A 23,384-nucleotide genomic window follows, 5' to 3' on the forward strand; every position below is an offset into this window, starting at 1 on the left:
TATTAAAGATATGCATGAATGAAGGTGTTCAGTTGTAATTTTAGGATGTTTGTCATTGCACACTCTAGAAGCATAAAAGACACTTCACATTGCAGTGACATGTACATGCCTTTATGATGAATTCAATGGTCTACAAAAAGCTGTTTGTGGTTAATGAAATGAAATGCTTTGACACAGACGAAAGGATTACGTGGTTTCCTCCCCACGTGGTTAACCCGGCCCTGTGAGGACACACAGTGAGGTGGTAAAAGGTTTGTTGCGCCTCATTGCCAAAGCTAGCAGGGGGCCGTCAATGGCAGTCTTCTGCAGTCAGTAGTTCTATGGGGGCTGAATGGGCAGGCGAGCGAGAGGGTCATCTCTCCTCTCATCTTAGCCTCTGTTGGCGAACTGGATGGGAAAAGAGAAAAGGAGGCGGTCAGCAGGTGAAAAGGAGGCGGTCAGCAGGTGAAAAGGAGGGGGGTCAGCAGGTGAAAATGGGGGGGGTCAGCAGGTGAAAAGGAAGAGTTCAGGTAGGTGAGAGAACATTGGTAGTGGTCATCAAAGAGCTTTGATACTTCACTAACAAATGATGCATATACTGTATATATATATTAATATTCCATTCAGCTGACGCTTTTAGCAACTTAAACTGCAGTGAGTGTATACATTTTTCAGTACAGTATATATGGTCCCAGCAGGAATCGAACCCACAACCTAAGGGTTCTTGGCACCTTGCGCCATGCTCTACCAACTGAGCCACAGAGAGCCACGTGCATGGTCACATGCAGAATACCAAGGGCCACTGACATCAACTGGAAATAGCTTGTAGGACAGGTGTTACGACAGGACTTCTAACAATGTTATAAAGGTTATAAACAATAACCCTTACTGGAAAAGGGCTAAAAGCTTTCAATAATTTCGAATTGACATTGCCAAAAGTGTAACAGTAGAACCCAAGCCCCTATACCAAAGGCATAGCTGAGAATGAGAAAGGAATGGATAGGTAAATCCGAAACGGATAGAATTATACTTTCGGCTTTGGAAATGACGACAGATCCTATGGTCCGGTCTTTAGTGTGTAAAACTCTGTGCTGAAGACACCGAAATGCGTCCACAGTGACTATGCTGATCATGCATTAAACCATCATTTATTTTTGGATTTGAGAGTGCAAGCCGTATTATTGACTTATTGAAATAATTCTATCTTGCCTTTTCGAGCCCAAGATGGCGCTACAACCGCATTGTTTACACCTATCTGATTCTTCCAGATCTATTGTAGGGACTGGGGTCTATTGTAGGGATTAGGGGTCTATTGTAGGGGCTAGGGGTCAATAGGTAATTCAGATTCAACTTCAATGTGAAAATGTGAAACTTTCTTTTTTAATATTTAATTGTAATGTATTATGTTGTTTTTTATGCTGCTTTCTTGGCCACGTCTCTCTCGGAAAAAATATTTTTAATCTCAATGAGACTTAACCTGGCTAAATAAAGGTCAGAAAAAAGGAACAATAAGAAAGAACATGTGCATTCGCTAGAGACTCACGGAGGTCGTTGTTCCTGGTGATGGCGATGGCGGCGCGGGCCCGAGGCCCCTGCTGGGTGAAGTGGTAACCGATCTTTATGATGCTGGAGTTGCTCTCCAACATTTTGGCTATCTCCATCTCCAATGAGTCTCCCAGCTTCTGTCTCTGTAGGACGAGGGATCGAGGGGGTCAATTTCATGATTTGAATGACAAAACAGCCTACCGTAAACAACATGCTGTAGTCGGACATGGATGGGTAGGTTTAACAGCGATGTCTTGCATTTTGGGGATTGGAACTAATTGGAATAATGGCTTGGCTGGGGGTGCTGAATGAATAGGTTTGAAAGTGAATTTGAGTCTGACCTGGTTGTCGATCTTGATCTCTATCAGTGTTTTGTTCTTGCCCAGGGCCTTGACGATGGCCATCATGCCCTCACAGGTGATGAAGTTGGACTCGATGTTGAGACTCACCAGGCTGGTGTTCTTCTCCAGCATCTCAGCAACAGCCTGGTGTAAATACAACCACATAAACGTAACCACACAGGACACAGGACAGGACGAACGTTTGAGCTCTAGTTAGGGAGGCAAGAAGGCCAAAAAAAACTGACAATTGCAAAAAAAATCAATTCAACGACTGTCAATATCTGGATTTGATTGGATGGGGAAAAAAGGTGTTTAAACGTGATCCCAACACAATCTAACATCTATGTACCTGAAGAAAAAAAATCCATCCAGATTGAAAAGAAACTGTCTACTACAGGAGGACCAGCGTTAGGAAGGACCGATGCCGTAAGGCCTCGGGGAGAAACAGAGAGGGCAGGCCCAGCCCGTGGGCTTTAGTGGCCCTAAGCAAGATTAAGATTGTGCCCCCCCTCCACCCCCTTGATTGACAGATATTTCGTCAACGGGGGAGGGGGGAGGGGCTGCTAGCGGACTTCTTTCATTGTCGGTTTTTTCGTTGACAGGGGTAGCAGAGTTTTTGATTGACAGGAGGTAGCCCCCCACCCCCCCACCCCCCAAAGTGTGGCCTCCCTCTAGCGGTTGTGGCCCTAAGCGAACCACATAGACTGCTTATGCCAGCGGCCGGCCCTGAGGCGGGGTACTCACCACCGCCACGGGGTCGTTGCTTCGGGTAGCAGCGATGCTCAGAGTCTCCACGGAAGAGTTGCCCTTCATCGCCTGGAAGATCTCCTTCAGCGTCGGGATGGGAATGTCCTACAGAAGACACAGGGAGATAAAGCGTCATTCACACTTCACGCTACACTATCTCTTACCATAGCTGAAATAGTAAACCCAGTACGGTCTTGGTTGTTTTACAAACATTTAGTTGTGTGTGTGTTAGGCAACACGAGGGCTTCTCGCACAGATGATTGAGAAGACTGCCCAGTGCCTACCGAGGCATTTAAAGCTGAAGGGGAGGCTGGTGTGGCACATTAGCTCAGGGTTGCCAACTTTGGGTACCTGGCTGCAGATTGTTTTTGGTAGCCGTAGTAGTTGTTTTTGGAGAACATTTCAGGAGTTGACGGGGGGGGCGGGGGGGTATGGCTGCTAGTGGAGAAAATCGTCGGGTGGGGGGGTGAACGTTTGCCTGTTTTCATCTCTGTTGCTGTCGGAGAGTTTTGACGTGAGAATAGTTTTGTCAATGTGAGAGCTTGAGTCTGAAGGTCAAAGTGTGAGAATCACGCCAGAAACATGAGAAGTGGCAACCCTGCATTAGCTTGTGTGCAATTAGCATGTAGCATAATGTGCTACTGGCTTCACCTTGATGTTGTTGAGGTTGACGTCAGTCAGGCCGCTATCGTTGCTCTGGATCATTTTGAGGGTGTCCTCTACGTTTGTGTCGTTGGGGGGCTCATCTGGGAAGATCTTGAATGCATCTGGCTTTACGACGCCTACGCACATACACACGCACACACACACACAATCACGGGTTATGGTACTGCGTTGATAAATTCATTTATAGAGAAAAGCATTCAGTTCCAGCCAGCCATTAAATCATATCTAAATAAATTGATATTTAAGTGATGAAGAACCTATGTACAGTATATATACAGTACTGAAGCTATTTGATATACTTTTGATATACAGTAGTAGTGAGTGTCATTCCTCTATGTACATTTTGTAAAGTTGACCGTGATCAGCTTGTCAAAGTTGCATGCTGTTTCAGTCCTTTTCTTTGAACGGGAACAAACACTGAACAAATGATCTGATCTAATGTACAACCCATCATATAGGGGCGGCTGTGGCTCAGGAGGTAAAGCCGGCGTCTAATCGGCGTTTCGAACACCCGGCTGGCCACATGTCGAGGTACCCTCGGGCAAGACACTGAACCCCAAATTGCTCCCAAAAAAGTTAGCGGGTGCCGGCGCCTTGCATGGTAGCTTGCCGACCATTGGTGTGGGAATGTGTGTGTGAATGGGTGAATTAGAGGCCATTGTAAAGCGCTTTGGAATAAGGCGCTGTATAAGTGCAGGCCATGTATACGTACTGTTGATGCCCTCTGTGTTAGCGATGGTGTGTATAAGTGCAGTCCATGTATACGTACTGTTGATGCCCTCTGTGTTAGCCATGTATACGTACTGTTGATGCCCTCTGTGTTAGCGATGGTGCCGGTGCAGCCCAGGGCATCGTAGTACTGCTTGTTGCTCATCAGCGTGTACATTCCCAGGATGGCTGTAGAAACAGACAGAACAATGTGAAACAGTCTGGAACATTCTGGAACAGTTGGATCAGACATTTGTGACAGCAGCTGGTGAAAGCGGGGACACGTCGGCAACCAGTCAAAAATGTTCTCTGACTTTTATTCAGAAAAATGTAAATACATTTGTTGAAAATCAATGACACACTTGTTAGTCAACAACAAAGTTGAAATGTATTTACATTTTTGGGAATAAAAGTCTGAACATTCTGACTTGTTCCCGCTTTCACCAGCTGCTGTCATATTTGGCCCATATTTCAGTAACAACTTGTGTGTTTTAGGACATACCGTCCTACAGAAAGACTGGTTGTTGGTCGTGATTTGCTGCATTCAAGGACAGTAATGCTGAATGCTTTAATATCTTTGGCTGCAGTGTACTGTAGTTGTTCATTCGGTGACATGACATCGCTCAAATACATGAGAGTAAAGCATGCATATCAGATTTCTTCAATTAAACAGAATTGATTATGTCTGTCATGGCAGGGATCTAAGTCATTAACCAAACAGCTATTTATTACTGAAATGGATCAACTATGACTCAAATTAAAGTTCAGGTGACTACAATGCTTTATGAGAGCTGTTTTGATAGGTGTCTCCAACTATTCTGTAATAACATGAACTCTAGACCTAGGCCCCAATTCACATGTTGAGTCTACACATCTATTATTGCTGCGATGAAAGAAGAATCATCCTGGAAGTTTGTTGTCTGCAATTGATTGGGGCCTTAGTGGATCCATTCTAAAACGACTGCGCCCTTGCCTATAGTACACTGTGGAGTACTTTAAACTGTTCAACAAAAAGCTCTAGGTATATGTTATGCATTTGTGTCTGCTTTACCAGATAAAGATATTGTTGCCTGTCCTCAAGTCCAGAGAGAAGGAGAGAGAGACAGAGAGAGAGAGAGAGAGAGAGAGAGAGAGAGAGAGAGAGAGAGAGAGAAAGCTGGGTCACTGTCCCTAATCTCATTGTCTCCAGGCCCTAAGGACGTTAGACATTCGGACATTTATGCAAGCAATGCAGACACACCAAAGCCCAATGTTATTCTTGCTGATAATAGGCCAACACATAGCACATGACATGGTAACTGCCATGACATGTTAACATGTGTGTTTGATACCGTTCCTCATTCCATTCCACGCATTACAATGAGCCCGTCCTCCCATTTCTACCTCCACCAGCCTCCCCTGGTCTCGGTGCATATAATACACACAGAGGACACTCTCTCATCCAGTGAAACCATGCCCAGGGGGAAATTCCCACTATGCGTATGCAAATTAATGCTGCTAAGCGAATCTAATTTTCCAATACGGGACACAGTCCCAATAAGCACCTATAAAATATATACAATCAGTAGGTAATTTGTGTTGCTGTATTGCTTCAAATCACCAGCAGAGGGCAGCACTCTGAATGCCTCCCTTCCTCTTATATTACGTCCGCCCCATCTCCACCAAAGTGTGTCACACATCAACTGCTGTGACAGCAAACCCCCTGCAACCCCCCTGCCGTGAGAGACAGCTGCTTGGGGGGCTCCAACGCGCCGCAAAGCCAACGTCACCCGAACCCCGACCTTCGACCCCACACTGCAATGTCTACATTGGCCTTACAGTAACTAGCTTGCCTCGCCCAATAACCCCCCCAAAAATCCCAAAATGCCAGTTTGTTGATATTTAATAAAAAAATAAACACCAATTAAATCTCTACAGAGGTCCTGCCCCCTCATTCCTCCCTCCCTCGCTATGCTATTGTGGATTCAGCTCTCTCTCTCTCTCTCTCTCTCTCTCTCTCTCTCTCTCTCTCTCTCTCTCTCTCTCTCTCTCTCTCTCTCTCTCACCAAAATGGAGAAGAAAAAAAAACGAAACAAAAGACTGACAGAGGCTAAAGAAGGTTTAATCCTCATTTGGACTGCCTCCAGGGTTAAAACTGTGTTCTCAATGAGAGGCCACTGACAGGATAATCTATGTGGACACACGGCCCAGACTCCCCCACGGTCTCCCCCCCACCGCCACCTTCCGGATGCCTATGCTTGCTTTGCCGTTAATGGAAAAGCTTTGCAGGTTTGTGCCGGTTAGGAAGCCTGCCTGGAGGACTGCCTCAGCCTCCCTCTGGACCACTCGCTGGTGGATGGGTAGGAATGGTAACAGGGTGGATGGGTATGAATGGTAACAGGGTGGATGGGTATGAATGGTAACAGGGTGGATGGGTAGGAATGGTAACAGGGTGGATGGGTATGAATGGTAACAGGGTGGATGGTTATGAATGGTAACAGGGTGGACGGGTATGAATGGTAACAGGGTGGACGGGTATGAATGGTAACAGGGTGGACGGGTATGAATGGTAACAGGGTGGACGGGTATGAATGGTAACAGGGTGGACGGGTATGAATGGTAACAGGGTGGACGGGTATGAATGGTAACAGGGTGGATGGGTATGAATGGTAACAGGGTGGATGGGTATGAATGGTAACAGGGTGGACGGGTATGAATGGTAACAGGGTGGATGGGTATGAATGGTAACAGGGTGGATGGGTATGAATGGTAACAGGGTGGGGGGGGTTGCTGTCATCCCTGAAGTGAAATTTAGAGGGAGGAATGGGCCCTATTTTGGAAGATGAGTGCAGGATTCGAACTTTACTCCAAGTTAGTTAGTTAGTGAGTTATAATAATAATAATAATAATAATAATAATAATAATAATAATACATTAGACTTATATAGCGCTTTTCTAGACACTTAACAAACTGAAAAGATCAAGTAGTAATAATAAAAAGAAACAAAAGGTAAATAGAAGAAAGTATAGGGGCCTAATTGAGGTAGTGCTGGGGACACATGGGAAGGGGAGGGGGAGAGGGTTAACTGGTGAAGGCAAGCTTGAAGAGGTGGGTTTTGAGGGCCTGTTTAAATGTTGGCAGGGTGTTGGCCTGTCTGATGTGGTTGGGGAGGGCGTTCCAGAGGGACGGGGCTGCGGCTGAAAAGGCCCTATCGCCCCAAAAAATGCCCTATCACCAAGATAAGTGCAGGATTCGAACTTTACTCGAAGTTAGTTAGTTAGTGAGTTATAATCTGAATGTACTATGTAGATTGGTATGCCCATAGTTGGTTTGCTCAGAGGGGGCTGCCTCCTTGACTGACACATATAAACTAGGAGTTAAACATACCGTTGCGCTATTTGTGTGAAATCCACGAATGACAAATTGAACTATAAATACTCCTCTGTGTTGTTGTTTTTGAAAATACTGGCATCGGACTAATTCTGTGGATGTACTTAATGATGACGAGGTCCTTGTTAGGAGTTGTTGTTACCATGTGAAACAACCCACAAAGAACTAGCGTGGATAACACGAGACAAACACATCAAAGGGAAACACCAAAAACGGACGTTCAAGCTAAAAATAAATACATCGATTCACTCTACGGGGGCGGGGGGGGGGGGGGGGGGGGATGTAGTCCCAATATTGTAGTTTTTAATGTCTCCCTCTTGTTTGTTGTAAATGGATACAGCCGAGCCTAGTATCAGTACCCAACAGGCAAGTCTTTGACCCCCCCCTCCCTCCCTCCCTCCCTCCCTCACCCAATCTCTCTTTCCACTCCTCCCTTATTTTGGTGTCCCTTGCCCAGCTTATTTTTGTGCTGCTGAGCAGAGGGAATTGGAGCCTAACCATGTCATGACCCACATCCCATAGCTCCCCTTGTCTGTATGTGAGGGAGCAGGTCTATGAGGATGCAGAGGCACAACAACACGGACCTACGAGCAGTGGAGCAAATCACAGGCCTGCATGAACACAATGGATTAAATGCCGGCCAGTAAAACAATGCAGGAACAGTTTGGGGCTGTCATGCCAAATAGTGTCCGGGTGATGTAATGTCAGGTCCGACGCGTTGCTATGCCAACGCGTGCATTCCGGACATTCCTGAGCAAACTCTCAAAACGCTCATTGTTTCTACACGCTATGCTAATGTTACTATGCTAATGTTACCCAGTTGGCTAGTTAACCGATGTGGCAGACAAACCCACATCACCCACATCACACCACCATCAGCCAAAGTAGTGGTAAATATAACTGGATACTACTTTGTTTGCAATCATGGCTAGCTAGCTAGCTTACTTACTTACTTATTATACGTACATTTGGGAGAGTAATAGTTCAGACAAATCTGACTGGCATGCTGATAGATGATAGTAAATAGGTGGTTAGTGGTAGTGATGTGGGTTTGTTTGCTAAACTAGCCAACTCGGTAACATTAGGGTAGCGAATTACTTGTGAAATTAGCATGCCGGCATGCTAGAGTCGGGCATAGCAACGAACGCGTCATGGCATTTGGAAGACCGGATTAATTTTGGCATCCTGACAGCATTTTGCATGACAGGGCCACAACATAGTATGTCACAATGGGACAGTATGAACCTTTCGCCTACATCACAATACAGGATTCTGCCACAATTGAAACAGCATGAGCCTATGTATGATGTCATAGTGGGGAACAATAGCCTACAATTCAATGTATTAAGTTATCACAACAATTATGAGGTTCCATCACAGTGGAACATTGTAGACCTACTGTATTTCACAGCCTCAGCCTGCATGATCATAAGTATGATCATGCCCTACATCACAGTGAAACAGTGTGTTTCTAGATTCTAGTAGAACAGTGTGGGTCACAATGAAATTGTATATTCAAAGAGGAACATTAAAGGCAACATGCAAGGAACCCAAAACCTGACTGGTGCGCATTTAAAATGTGCATTTTATTGATTAATTTAACCTTTATTTAACTAGAACAGCGCGAGTAAATACACATTTTATATCTTTGCAATCAAGTTTCAGGACCCTCCTTTCATGACTTTTCTTAGATATGTGCGTTCTACCACCCAGTATCCTTACATTTTCAAAATCACATCAGGATAAGCTAGTATAAAGCTATTTTGCCGCTTTTCTGTGTAGGAGGCAGGCTAATTTACAAGACGGCCAGCTAGTGGTCGTTGTGTGTAAGTAGCAGATTTCCATTGTAAAGACTATGCTCATTTGACCCCCGAGGCGGCTCAAATAGTAGGTACAATAGGCACGGCTGTTCTAGTGTTAACCAGGAGGCCCCTTGAGATTAAAATCTCTTTTTAGAGAGACCTGGCCAAGAAAGCACACCAGTACAGATACAAGCTACAAAATTGGCGAATAAAACATAATAAATAACAGGCAAGAGATAAATATCTAACAACCAAGAGATATTTATAAAATAAATATTATAAAATGCAATTTATCAATAAAAAAAAGACCACATATTAGGATTGCTAACTTTTTTTTTGCTAAGCAGGAATGCCTTGAGAGAGGACGGTTGTTATTAAAGTTGCTGGGATCTCCCTCCTTACATTGGCCCCCCCCTTCCGCTCTTTGGGAACGGTGCCAGAGAGAATTGTCATGTTGAAAATATGAAGCTATTAGAAAAGGGAAAGAGTGCTACAGGGGACACAGATCAACCATGTGAACCCCTGTAGACGTTTTAAGTAACGTACATTTTACACAAAACATCAAACACTTCCCTGGTAGAAACACAACGGATGGAGGATTTAGTGTCATAGCCAGCCAGCGGGGGGCTATCAGGCTTTCAGCAGGTTTCCTGTGTCTGAACAAGAAACCTAGCCAGGGTATCTCTCTGATCTGGGCTATTTACATCTGCGTTTCTTTCATATGAAAGCCTGCAGAGATAAAATGTTGGTTGAAGACATTTCTTATTTATTTTTTATCTGTAATGATGCTAGAATTGTATAACTCTCGTTGAGGTAGAGTGGGAGAGAGCTATTGCGCTTCAGGGATTTAACCTCATCCAAAATGTAGTTGGGTCACCGCCAAAAAATCTGAGACAGTGTTTGGATAGTAACTTGATTTTAGCCTTGCTAAACTGTTGGGGAGAGCATGTGCTTACTGTACTGGACAGTACTGGTGGGCGAGCAGTACCCTAGAGATGTGAGAGATGTGTGTGTGTGACACAAACAAAAACACAACAGAGAGTGCATATCTCTGAGTGTGTCGTCTCTCTGTATGTGTGTGTGTGTGTGTGTGTGTGTGTGTGTTGTCTGTGTGTGTGTGTGTGTGTGTGTGTGTCTCACCTGCGATGTCACACATCTCAGCGTCAGTGGCGTTCTTCAGGGCCTCCTCCAGCTCAGGCTCCAGGGTGATCTGCTCACTGTCGGGGATCTTGCCGGAGCCTGGTTTAGGAACAAAGGTCTTCCCTAGAAGAGGAAGAGGGAGATGGAGATAGATAGAGAACAGATACAGGGAGAGAGAGAGGGAGGGTGGGGGGGGGGCGAGATTGATAGATAGAAAGAGAGGGAAAGGGAGAGAGAGAGAGAGGGAAAGGGAGAGAGAGAGGGGGGGAGAAGTGAGTCAAATCTACTGAGCTGTATTGTCCTAGATAAGTGATGATCACTTAATTTTCTACCAGAAACCAATTAGCAGCATGGCACACAAGGGTTTTTGTTCAATACTCAGTCTAGGGTTTAGTTAGGTTTAGTTAGGATAATAGAGCTATTGTCTTTGGAGGGATTTCCTATACTATAACGTACCATTCATTAAGATTATGAGGAATTATGACACTGTAATACACAGATGAGACAAAACATTAGGACCACCTGCCAGTCATTGTCAATGGTCTGTGGTCATAATGTTTTGGCTCATTGGTGTATGTCCCTAACAGATCATTTGTCTTGTTTTGGGAAGAGCAATATGTGAATAAAAGGTGTTATATATAACTGGAGTGTGTATGTACTGTTATAGCTGTAGTATGTATGTATATGTGTATATATATATAGCTGTAGTGTGTATGCGGTTATATATATAGCTGTAGTGTGTGTATATACTCATATAATATATATATATATATATATATAATATTATAGCTGTAGTGTGTATCTACTCATATATATAGCTGTAATGTGTATGTTGTTGCTTTTGTGTGGAGCAGTGCACAACACCAGGATGGCCGAGTGGTTAAGGCGTTGGACTTAAGATCCAATGGACGTATGTCCTCGTGGGTTCGAACCCCACTCCTGGTAAACGTAAATGTAAGATGGAAATGTAATGTGCTTGTGTCACACCAAAGCACTGAATTTAAATAAGAGCAAGACTTGTGAGACCCGGCAGTACTCTGGTGTTGTATGTAACTGTAGTGTGTATATACTGTTATATATAACTGTAGTGTGTATATATACTGTTATATATAACTGTAGTGTGTGTGTATACTGTTATATATAACTGTAGTGTGTGTGTGTATACTGTTATATATAACTGTAGTGTGTATATATACTGTTATATATATAACTGTAGTGTGTGTGTATACTGTTATATATAACTGTAGTGTGTGTGTATACTGTTATATATAACTGTAGTGTGTGTGTGTATACTGTTATATATAACTGTAGTGTGTATATTCTGCTGTATGATATGCAGCTGTAGTGTGTAGCAGAGCAGTGTAGTGTGCAGCAGAGCAGTGTAGTGTGCATCCTCGTACCCTTCTTCTCCCCAGTGAAGGGCACCAGGTCGTCCCGGTCCTCGTGCTCCAGCGCCTGCTTCTCCAGGTGACCCAGCAGGGCGTCGCGGTCAAACTGCCCCGTCGCTGACTTCTTTGTCTGGTCACGCTGGCGGAACCCGGCCGGCAGGATGGCATTCTGGGATAGATAGGGGGGGGAGGGTCAGAGCAGGTCATGTGGACACTGGTCTGTGAGAGATTGTACAGGGAGTTCTGGGAGTCGTCGCTTGGTTCTTGGTACAGTAACTGTCTCACTGTGACACAATGTGATTGTTTTGAGTGGGAAGTTAAGTTGCACTTTAGGAAAGGGTAGAGTACGCATGGATGCCCCCAAGTACCTTCTAAGCACAAATACATTTAGAGAGTACTGAGCTGGGCAAAAAAGTGTTTAAGTACGCTGCCTCCTCTGCCTGGAATACTCTCCAGACAGACTTAAAATTAAAAGAACTAATCAGTTATGATCCTTTCATAATGATTTTAAAGGTCTTAGAAAAAGACCTTGAAAGTATTGGAAATTGTTAATGCTTTTAATTAATTATCTGTGCCCGCCCAAACCTTTTAATTTCTTGTTATTTTGTATTATGTCTATCTGTGTATTGAGTGTCTGCCTGTGTCCTTGTGCTGCCCCTCTTGGCCAGGTCCCTCTTGGAAAAGAGATTCCTTATCTCAATAAGGTCACCTGGTTAAATAAAGGTTTAATAAAAATAATAAAAGAGAGAATGGGTTTACAAGACTATTACGTCACTTAAGTCCTTGAGATATTGAGAGCCGGTTTCACAGACAAGGCTTAAGCCTAATCCAAGATTTTAAAAGTATCATCAATGGAGATTTTACGTTGAAAGTGGGGTTTAGTCCAGGACTAGGCTTAAGCCTTGTCTGTGAAACTGGCCCTGAATGTCCTTAAGGCTTACTATTCCAGTCTAGAGGACAGTACAACATAAGAAAAATCTATGGCAGTTTGCTTTAGTAAACAACTGTAAAACTATGTGTTGGTGTTCCAGTTGGTAGAGCATGGAGCTAACAATGCTCAGATTGTGGGTTTCGATTCTGGGACCATAATACTGTAAACTGAAAAAATGTATGCACTCACTGGAATGTGAGTCGCTTTGGATAAAAGCGTCAGCTAAATGGCATATTATATTATATTATGGTGTTCTACTACTGTATGTTTAACATTGTAGGGCTTGTGTGGTCGTAGTGCACGTATATCCCGCGTATATCAATGTCCTTCGTGTTTCGATCCTACACTTTGGTGTATCAATCAGTGAGTTTACAATCACTTTACATTGTGCGTCCCTCAGTCTGTGCACCCCCAACTCATATTTTCCTCACTATGGGTTCCTCTCAATCTGTACCCCCCCCCCCCCCCCCCCCCCAATCATCTAACACAATATCCTATGGCATAGCACCAGAATATCTGAAAGACCTTTTGCTAGCATATCAGCCCAATAGAGCTCTCAGGTCTTCTGACGCTGGTTTTCTCTGTGTACCACATGTACAAAAGGAGAGATTTGGTGAGGCTGCATTCTCATTTTATGCACCCAGATTGTGGAATGCACTGCCAGTTTACATTAGGGATGCAACCTCAGCAAATATGTTCAAGTCAAGACTAAAAACCCATCTTTTTAATATTGCTTTTAAATGACTAAATAATTAAATTATGATGATATAATGATTGGAGCACTTTGAGCTGCAACATTTGCAGGAAAAGCGCTATACAAATAAAAAGTTATTATTATTATTATTATTATTGTTATTGTTATTGTTATTGTTAATATTACTATTACTATTATTATTATTGTTGTTATTGTTATTATTATTATTATTGTTGTTATTATTATTATTATTATTATTATGAGTTTCTTGGGGGTGGGGCCTCCATACCTCGGGGTCCATCTCCAGCAGCTCTTCCTCCAGCTTCTCCAGATCCTCTGGGCTGAGGCCCTTGAGGATGGCATCCTCGTCAATGTCCCGGGGGTCACTCTTCGACATGTCTGAAGTCTGGCTGGGCTCCTAGAGCACACACATACACACACTCACACACACCGCTCCACACACCCCTGAAGGAGAGGGCACTGTCTGGGAAGAGAGGGGGGAGGGGAAGGAAGGAAGGAGGGAATGAGTGAGACGGGGATGTTTGAGTTTGTAGCTGAAAGATAGGGCATGCTATGACCTATGACCTGTCACATTTGCAGCCATGCTATGACATTTGTATTGTATTAGGCATGTAATAGCATATAGTACGCATGTAATAGCATGTAATAGACATGTAATAGCATGTAATAGGTGTGTAATAGGCATGTAATATGCATCTAATAGGCAGTTTATTACTGCAAGGGGCAAGAAAACCAATAATGGAGGTAAAATGGTGTCTGTGACTTTGATTCCCTTGTGGCGACTCAGATGACAACAAACACCTTCAACCAAGAGGCAAAACAACAATAACAAACAAGATCCATAATCTCCTCAGGTTTCAGTACAGCTAAGCAATTTGGACCGGTGATGGAAGCCACAGATTGGTGATGGAAGCCACATATTGTGATGAAGCCACATATTGTGATGAAGCCACAGATTGTGATGGAAGCCACAGATTGTGATGAAGCCACAGATTGTGATGAAGCCACAGATTGTGATGAAGCCACAGATTGCACCGAATTCGATTGCAGACTTCAGCAGAGTCGGATGACAAACTCAAAATCCATGTATTCATCTAGAGTGAATAGCTGCTTATGATTTAAATATGTTTTGAGGGCATTTCTGCTTTATTTGGGATAGAGACAGTAGAGATTGACAGGAAGGATGGGCGAGAGAGAGGAGGGATGACATGCAGGATATGTCGATGGCCGGAATTGAACCAGGGACTCTGCGATAACGCGGCATACATCTTAGTGAGCTACGCCACCCAGGCGCCCCCCTGCTTATGATTGTTTTATGATTTATGATTGCTGTTCCCAGTTCTATTTGCATGCAGGGTGGTCGTGCCCGTGCTTGTCCCCTACTGCTGCCCTACTGTATGACAGCATGATGATAATTATAACTGCATTTCCAATGATCAACACACAATACACAGGGGACCCCTGCAGTGCACAGTAGTGCACACACACACACACACACGGCCACAGTATGTGCACACACTGCCACAACACACAAACACCCCAACACTTGGACTGCAAATGTATGTTTGCACCCAAATTCAAACTGCACTGAACACACTACAACAGGCTTGCTATGGATTTCAAATAGGAACCTGAAAGAGAGAGAGAGAGACAGAGAGAGAGAGAAAGAAAGTGAAAGAGAGAGAGAGAGAGAAAGAAAGAGAGAGAGAGAGAGACAGAGAGAGCATACGTTCTTTGCTATTCTTAGTTCCAGTGCAGTGAGCTAGGGGGTTTAGAGTTACAGAGCAGAGGAGAGCAGAGAGGGGAGAGGAGAGGAGAGGAGAGGAGAGGAGAGGAGAGGAGAGGAGAGGAGAGGAGAGGAGAGGAGAGGAGAGGAGAGGAGAAGAGGAGAGGAGAGGAGAGGAGAGGAGAGGAGAGGAGAGGAGAGAGGAGAGGAGAGAGGAGAGGAGAGAGGAGAGGAGAGGAGAGGAGAGGAGAGGAGAAGAGAGGAGAGGAGAGGAGAGGAGAGGAGAGGAGAAGAGAGGAGAGGAGAAGAGGAGAGGAGAGGAGAGGAGAGGAGAGGAGAGGAGAGGAGAAGAGGAGAGGAGAGGAGAAGAGAGGAGAGGAGAGGAGAAGAGAAGAGAGGAGAGGAGAGGAGAGGAGGAGAAGAGAGGAGAGGAGAAGAGGAGAGGAGAGGAGAGGAGAGGAGAGGAGAAGAGAGGAGAGGAGAGGAGAGGAGAAGAGAGGAGAGGAGAAGAGGAGAGGAGAGGAGAGGAGAAGAGGAGAGGAGAGGAGAGGAGAGGAGAGGAGAGGAGAGGAGAGGAGAAGAGAAGAGAAGAGAGGAGAAGTGTGTTCCCTTATTTATCACTGCCTGACACACATAATGCGGTCCCACCCCAAACCCCTGCTACACCCATCAGTGAGCAGACACCACTACAGCCCAACACACCGGTCTAGGCTCAGTCTCTAACAACAGAGGCTGCTGGAGGCAGAAATCGGAGGACTCATTGGGCTCATTGTAATGCATGGAACAGACTGGTATCAAACAGGCGTCCTATGGTCTCCCCTGGTCTCCAACACACCCGGGGGAATGGAGCTCAAGCTTGGAACATTTACAAAGCCTAGAAAACCCAGGAAAGGAAATAGCACAACAATAGCATAGCCTAGTTCATATGCTTTATACCTCAGGCAAAACAATGAGTCACTGTATGAGTAATGCTGCTCTCAGATTCAGGGTCAAATGAATTCATGTCCATTTTCAATCCAAATACAGTATCATTTTAGCCGGTTTATAATTTAGGAAATGCTCTCAAATTCATGTCAGGAGGAATGGACCCTGTCCAAAAAAACAATATGAAAATGTATTTGGGTGATCTACTTCTATGAGGGTGATTAGATTCAGTAAAAGAGTGAGGTTTCACTCAGTGGACTTTCTCTGCAATTCAGTTACATTTTGTGATGGACCATAATTCTCTGTTTTAACTTTGTTAGTAACTGTTTTTAACTGCTTTAACTTTGTAACTTAAACGTGTTAAAGATTGTTTTTAATTAAAATGTATTTTAATATATAATTATTAATAATTTCAATGTATTATGCAAGGCGCTTTGAGTGGCCTTGTGTAGGAAAATGTGCTAAACAAATAAACTAAACATGACCATGTCACACCACCCTGGGAACCTTTCATGGGGTAATGTTAAGAAACGTCACATCTAGAAGTCAATAACACAGCACTAAGACAACACAACACTAAGACAACACAACACAACACCTAATACAACACAACACAATACAACACAACACAACACAATACAGCACTAAGACAACACAATACAACACAACACTAATACAACACAACACAATACAGCACTAAGACAACACAACACAACACCTAATACAACACAACACTAAAACAACACAACACAACTCTAATACAACACAACACAACACTAATACAACACAACACAACACTAATACAACACAACACTAAAACAACACAACACAACTCTAATACAACACAACACAACACTAATACAACACAACACAACACTAATACAACACAACACAACACAACTCTAATACAACACAACACTAATACAACACAACACTAATACAACACAACACAATACAGCACTAAGACAATACAACTCCTAATACAACACAACACAATATAACACAACACAACTCTAATACAACACAACACAACACAACACTAATACAACAAAAACAACACAATACAGCACTAAGACAACACAACACAACACAATATAACACAACACAACACTTAGACAACACAACACTAATACAACACAACACAACACTAATACAACACAACACAACACAACACTGATACAACACAACATCTAATACAATACAACACAACACAACTCTAATACAACACAACACAACACAATATAACACAACACAACACTTAGACAACACAACACTAATACAATACAACACAACACTAATACAACACAACGGAACACAACTCTAATACAACACAACACAACACAACTCTAATACAAAACAACACAACACAACTCTAATACAACACAACACAACACAACTCTAATACAAAACAACACTAATACAACACAACACAACACAACTCTAATACAACACAACACTACACAACACTAATACAACACAACACAACACAACACAACACAGCACCTATCACGGCCATCAATAGAAAGCCATTGTCTGTATGCTGAGCCTCTCCGCCCAGCTGATTGTTGGGCCCCTACTGTGTCAACAGATCTGCTTACAATGTCAGGCTCTATTCACACACACCAGGATGGCCGAGTGGTTAAGGCGTTGGACTTAAGACCCAATGGACGTATGTCCTCGTGGGTTCGAACCCCACTCCTGGTAGCTGTTCCCTTTAACTGCATTTCATTGTCTTGTACTTGTACTCCGCAACGACAATGAAGTTTAATCTAATCTACAACCCACACATGCATGTGTGTTGGCATGCATTTGTCCGTGTCAGTGTGTGTGTCATGAATCAGTGATTTATCAGTAAATGATCCTAGAATTTAAAGAATCCATAAGAATGAAGGTCATCAGACATGTAAACCTAATTTCGTTCAGAGATCGAAACCATCAACTGGTGGAGGAGTTGAGGCACTGAGATCTTGTAATTACTGCAATTCATTGATGATAATGACAGAGGGAAACCGGCACTTGTAGTGTGTGTGTGTGTGTGTGTGTGTGTGTGTGTCTGTGTGTGTGTCTGTGTGTGTGTGTGTGTGTGTGTGTGTGTGTGCGCGTGCGTGCATGCGTGCACACTGCATGTGCACTGTGTGTTTGGCACTGCGTCCACTGTGAGTGTACACACATCCATAGTTTTTTTTTTCTGTGAGAAATGCATGCATCCAGTATGTGTGAAAGCGCGCGTGCATGCGTGCTGCATTGAACTGCATTGTGCCCATGTATGTGTGTGTTCCACGGGCTCCTCGTCATCAGCACCGTGCTGCTCTAATGCGTAAAGCCAATGACACCATGGCCCGGGGTCAGACAGCTGAGCGCGGAGGACGTTGGCAGAGATTAAGAACAGAAGGAGTAAAACACTGGAGGCTGTGCCACAACTACTGTGCTGTGGAGATAAGACTCCGAAAACGCCTTTTAATCCTTCTGAAGCACCCTGGAGGGAGGTCAACACAGTGGACCGCTTCGTTCACACTGGAGGCACACATCGAGCTTGCCTATATAAAGCAGCAACAAATCTTAGCTACACTATATACGTAAATAATAATAATAATAATAATAATAATAATAATAATGCATTTGATTTGCATTGCACTTTTAATTCAAAAGAATCTCAGAGTGCTACAGAGTTAAAAAGAAACGGGCAAAAAAAAAAACATAACAAAAAACACAAAAGAATATGGACAAAAGTAACAGCCTCCACTCTTCTGGGTGAAGCAAGCAGTGTCACCCCCCCCCCCCCCCCCCCATTGTTTCTGTAGCAGGCAGGTTAGGTTCCGGGGTAGGGGTAGTTAGGTTTTGGTTTTAGGATCAGGGAAGAGGTGCAGGCAAGCTTAGGGCCTAATCAAGCTTTTTTGATATTTTTGTTTGTTCTGTGGTGGCCCGAGATTTTGGAACACGGCTGCAGGGATTTGCACCCATTCAGCCACATTACTGCATTACTGAGGTCGGGCATTGATGTAGGGTGAGAAAGCCTGGCTCTCAGTCGGCATTCCAATTCATCCCAAAGGTGTTCGATGGTGTTGAGGTCAGAGCTCTCTGTGCAGGCCAGTCAAGTTCTCCCAGACCAAACTCGGCAAACCATGTCTTTATGGATCTCGCTTTGTGCATGGGGGACATTGTTATGCTGAAACAGGAGAGGGCCTTCCCCAAAACTGTTGCCACAAAGTTGGAAGCCTACAATTCCCTAGAATCTCATTGTATGCTGTAGCATTAGGATTTCCCTTCACTGGAACTAAGGGGCCTAGCCCAAACCATGAGAAACAGCCCCAGACCATTCATTGTCTACATACCTTTGGCTATGTAGTGTACTGTACTGTGTACAGTATCTCTCTTCTTTTGCCAAGTGAACTAAGACATTGAGCTTGATCGTGGGGGACCGTCCAAACAGGGATCATACCTGATCTAACTATAGTTTGGCCCTAGAGCCATGGGGTTCTAGCCCTAGAGCCATGGGTTTTGTTTGAATGGATACATCGAATGGCTGTCTGACATTAGGACATGCCTGCTTCAGAATAAATCTCAGGTGATCAAACACAAATTAAACTCAAAGTACTTTTACTCAAAGTAAAGTAAGGCAAAGCCAAAAAAACTATTGAACATAAACCATTAGAAATCTAGATGTATCCATGTGAGATGCCTGTTCTGTGTAATTGATTCATAATATCAGTTGGATTTTCAATACGAAGCCAAAATGTTTTCAACAACCCCTTGAACATAATGTGACAAAAACAAATGACAAGTGGCCCAAAAGGGGCCATCCGCTGTCATGTTGTGTTTTTGCTTTGACACTTTAATGAGCATGTCCCATATGCCAGGAAACATCAGACTGGACATGAATGGTGAATGCACAGCTGTCCATAGGATTCCCACTGGGTTTCTATGGGAACCAAAACAGCAGACCAGCCTGGTAGTTGTCACCTGCCCCAGCCAGCTGGCCCACAGCGTTTCTTTCCAGTCGTAATCTGAACCTCTCACTTCACCTGCCGGGGTGAAACTAGGTTGATTCTCTTGGGAAAGACGTTTCTTTTTTAATTGTCTTTTTTAAAATCAAGCATATGTTTATGGTGTCTGCTAAATGGCCAAAGAAAAATAAATGTAAAAGCATATGTGTATCTTATGTTGGACTGTTAGCATGGGGGTTTAGTCAATCAAAACCACCTGAAGCAAAACTACACTGCAAAAAGTCAGCTCTCAAAAACAAGAAAAAAAAGCAATAAAATGGGGGTGTACAGTTGGTTATAGAGGAAGTGGAAGAAAACAAAACTTAATTCAATAATGAATGTTTCATCATGGAAATAATTACAGACTGATGAAAAGTATTGAGGTTGTGTGAGGATTGCCACAGACACACTGAGTTGTGTGACATGCCACTGTACAAATGACACAGGAAATTAGAACGCATACTTTGATTAGCATTGACTTACATGTGATACTGGTGTCCATGTCCATGGACACAGAGTTTAATTCATTACAAGTCATTCAACATTATATCCATATATTGCAAAATGCTTACATTGATGATACAACATCTAAATAATCAAGACTGATTACAACACAAGATTATTATGTAACATAATCATGATAATAATAATGATTATATAACATAACCAAGCTACTGTCCTTTAGTAGCATTACATACAATGCAAAGTACATTTTGTCAGGCATTTTGTCCGCAAATGGTGGATACAGCGTTTCGTCAGGTCTTCTATGCCAAGCCTAGGTTCACTCAGTAGAGCATACTGTAAACACTGGTCTGTGATGGTAGCTCAACTCAAGGCCCCTGCTAACCTACATTGTGAGAGAGGGCTGAAATTCCTGGCTTCTATACCTCACAGAGGTTTGTAGGTTCCTTCTCCTGTAGGGAAAGGATGATAAGCCAGGCTATAAAACGGCCTTTACGATGGACACAGAACACCATTAAACCATGGTTAATCATGAGGAGAGTGAGGAGAACTCTGGTCATAAAAAAAGCAGGCGGTGCTGTGTTGACACCAGTGGGAACCACCAGACTGGTAGGACTGGCACCACCTCTACCAGCCGTCGCGCTACCCTGTCACTGCTTTTCACTGCCCTGGCGCCCCGCTGGTGGAACGAGCTTCCCACTGCTGTCAGGATCACAGAGTCACTTCCTATCTTCCGCCGTGGGACTAAAGACCTCCATCTCTTCAGGCTACACTTTAACTGTCCCTCCTGAAACCTCTTCATCCCCTCTACCCCCCTGTACACCCCTGTTGCCTTGGTTGTTACTAGGTGGTGTTGTCTGTTGTGTTGAGGTAGCTCCGCACCAGTGGCATACATGTATGTCTCTGACAAATCTTGTTGTTGTGTTGTTGGTCTGTGCAGGTTGACTATAAGCTAATGGTACTTTGGGACCAAACTAGCGTTCAGGTCATGTTTTTGCTTTTGAATTCACAAGCCCCCCCCCGCCCCCCCAAGTCATAGAGAAGTACAGTGGTGCAAAAACAAATTATTATAAAACATATGTAGATCTTCATGTATAATATCATTGTTTTATTGCCAATCTATTGTTGGAAATTGGTATTTTATGCTCCAGGCAAGAGAGTCAGCCATAGACAGCTACCCTGGAGCAATTAGGGGTTCAGTGCCTTGCTCAAGGACACCTTGACACGTGGCCAGCCAGGGTTCGGACCGCCAAACAAACTGCCGACCTTGCGATCATTAGACACCGGCTCTACCTCCTGAGCCACTGCCACCTCATGTACACTCTTGGTCAGGCACACAACCTTCTCGATAAACCATCTGATACTGTATGGCTGGAGAGACCATTAGAGGCCCGGCCCAAAGTTCTCAAGCAGTGAGTCACTCCTACAGCTGACAGGTCAGAAGATTTGACACTATTTGTGGTTGGACTCCTCCAGCTCTTACAGCCCAAGTGTAAAATTCCAAGTCAGCCCCCTGCTTAATTTTAGCCTCACAAGTCAGTTACTTCCAACGGTGTAAATCTTCCCCGGCTCCGGTGACGCCTTCACCCCACAGCGGTGAGATCCAAGAACAACTTGTCGGAGGATATCTGTCCCTGTACCAATATGGATCTTTTTCTTTAGTGAACAAGTTGGACGTAAAGGTGACTGTTGACATTTAAACGCTCCTGAAATGATCCTGGCTATCAGCGCAAACTGCCCTTAGCAACCACAGATAGGATTTCTCGCTGTCCCTCAATACGACTGTAGCAACAGTACCACACACTGTACTGTGTGTAATGTGACACTCTTCATGAAGTGAAAATAAGTGAAGATGGTTTTTCATACGTCGATACTTCCATTCAGCAGCAAATGTTTGAAGAAGGGGAAGGAATTACAAAAAAGGGATACCTACAGTATCTCTATTCTCTATTCAGCAATAGACTAGCATTGTAATTCGTCTCCACGCGTCCCTAAACAGTGAGCCATGGTGAGGAAACCCCACTTGGTTCTTCTTTAACACAAGTCAGCCACAAGGCCCCCATAGACAACTTGATCCAGCGGTACCAGCTATTCAAATGTCAGGTGTTCCAGTTGAGTTAGCTGGGGGTGAAGTGTGTGTGTGTGTGGGTGTGTGTGTGTGTGTGTGTGTGTGTGTGTGTGTGTGTGTGTGTGTGTGTGTGTGTGTGTCTGTGTATGTATGTGTGTGAGTGTGTGTGTGTGTGTGTGTGTGTGTGTGTGTGTGTGTGAGTGTGTGTGTGTGTGTGTGTGTGAGTGTGTGTGTGTGTGTGTGTGTGTGTGCGTGTGTGTGTGTGTGTGTGTGTGTGTGTGTGTGTGTGTGTGTGTGCGAGGAAGCCTTTAGTGCCCTCTGAGAAAACAGCACAAAAGCCCCCATGACGATTCAACTGCAATGAGATGGCTTAACCCCACCATGCCAGACAAATAGCTCCATTTGAGTGACAATGCTTCTAGTTAAGGACCCCAGTTAAGGACTGTCAGCTGTAGAGCCAGGGCCAAAGTAATCCAAGACGATTCAAAGTCCCAAAGTCCCAAAATAGGACAACTGTGGTAAGAAGCAACTTCAAGCAAAATGCAACATACTAAATACAAGAAATGCAACAAAGCAGGATTAAATACTAGCTTGAAAAAGTCGAGTCTATGTTATTATTGTTGAATAACAATCGCCCACCCTGCACCCTAACCTCTCTGCTTCCAGTTCACAAGCACATGAACACTCACACACACACACACACACACACACACACACACACACACACACACACACACAGATGCACAGAGGCACATTGGGAGAAGTGTAGCCCCAAAGCCGGGGAGAGAGAGATTAACGAAAAGCCCTTCATGCCAACGGTGTTCCCCCCCCCCCAGTCCAGAGAGAGAGAGAAGCAGCCTCCCACCTACCTTCACAGAGTCGCAGTGCT

At 44.0% G+C, this 23,384-nt stretch overlaps 1 protein-coding gene across 1 annotated transcript; it reads right to left on the bottom strand.

Annotated features, from left to right (window-relative positions):
- tmod4 (tropomodulin 4 (muscle)) lies at positions 1–23,384 on the bottom strand. The gene is made up of 10 exons (XM_080540408.1): positions 23,365–23,384; positions 13,601–13,795; positions 11,699–11,855; positions 10,299–10,421; positions 4,083–4,175; positions 3,264–3,394; positions 2,610–2,717; positions 1,866–2,009; positions 1,523–1,667; positions 1–387 (listed from the first exon to the last, which is right to left on the bottom strand). Exons 2-10 carry the CDS (start codon positions 13,706–13,708, stop codon positions 365–367), a joined length of 1,032 nt encoding a protein of 343 aa, XP_080396534.1. The 5' UTR covers positions 13,709–13,795; positions 23,365–23,384; the 3' UTR covers positions 1–364.

The sequence above is a fragment of the Nansenia antarctica genome (genome assembly GCF_963989245.1).
Source record: "Nansenia antarctica genome assembly, chromosome: 10".
Lineage (NCBI taxonomy): Eukaryota > Metazoa > Chordata > Actinopteri > Argentiniformes > Microstomatidae > Nansenia > Nansenia antarctica.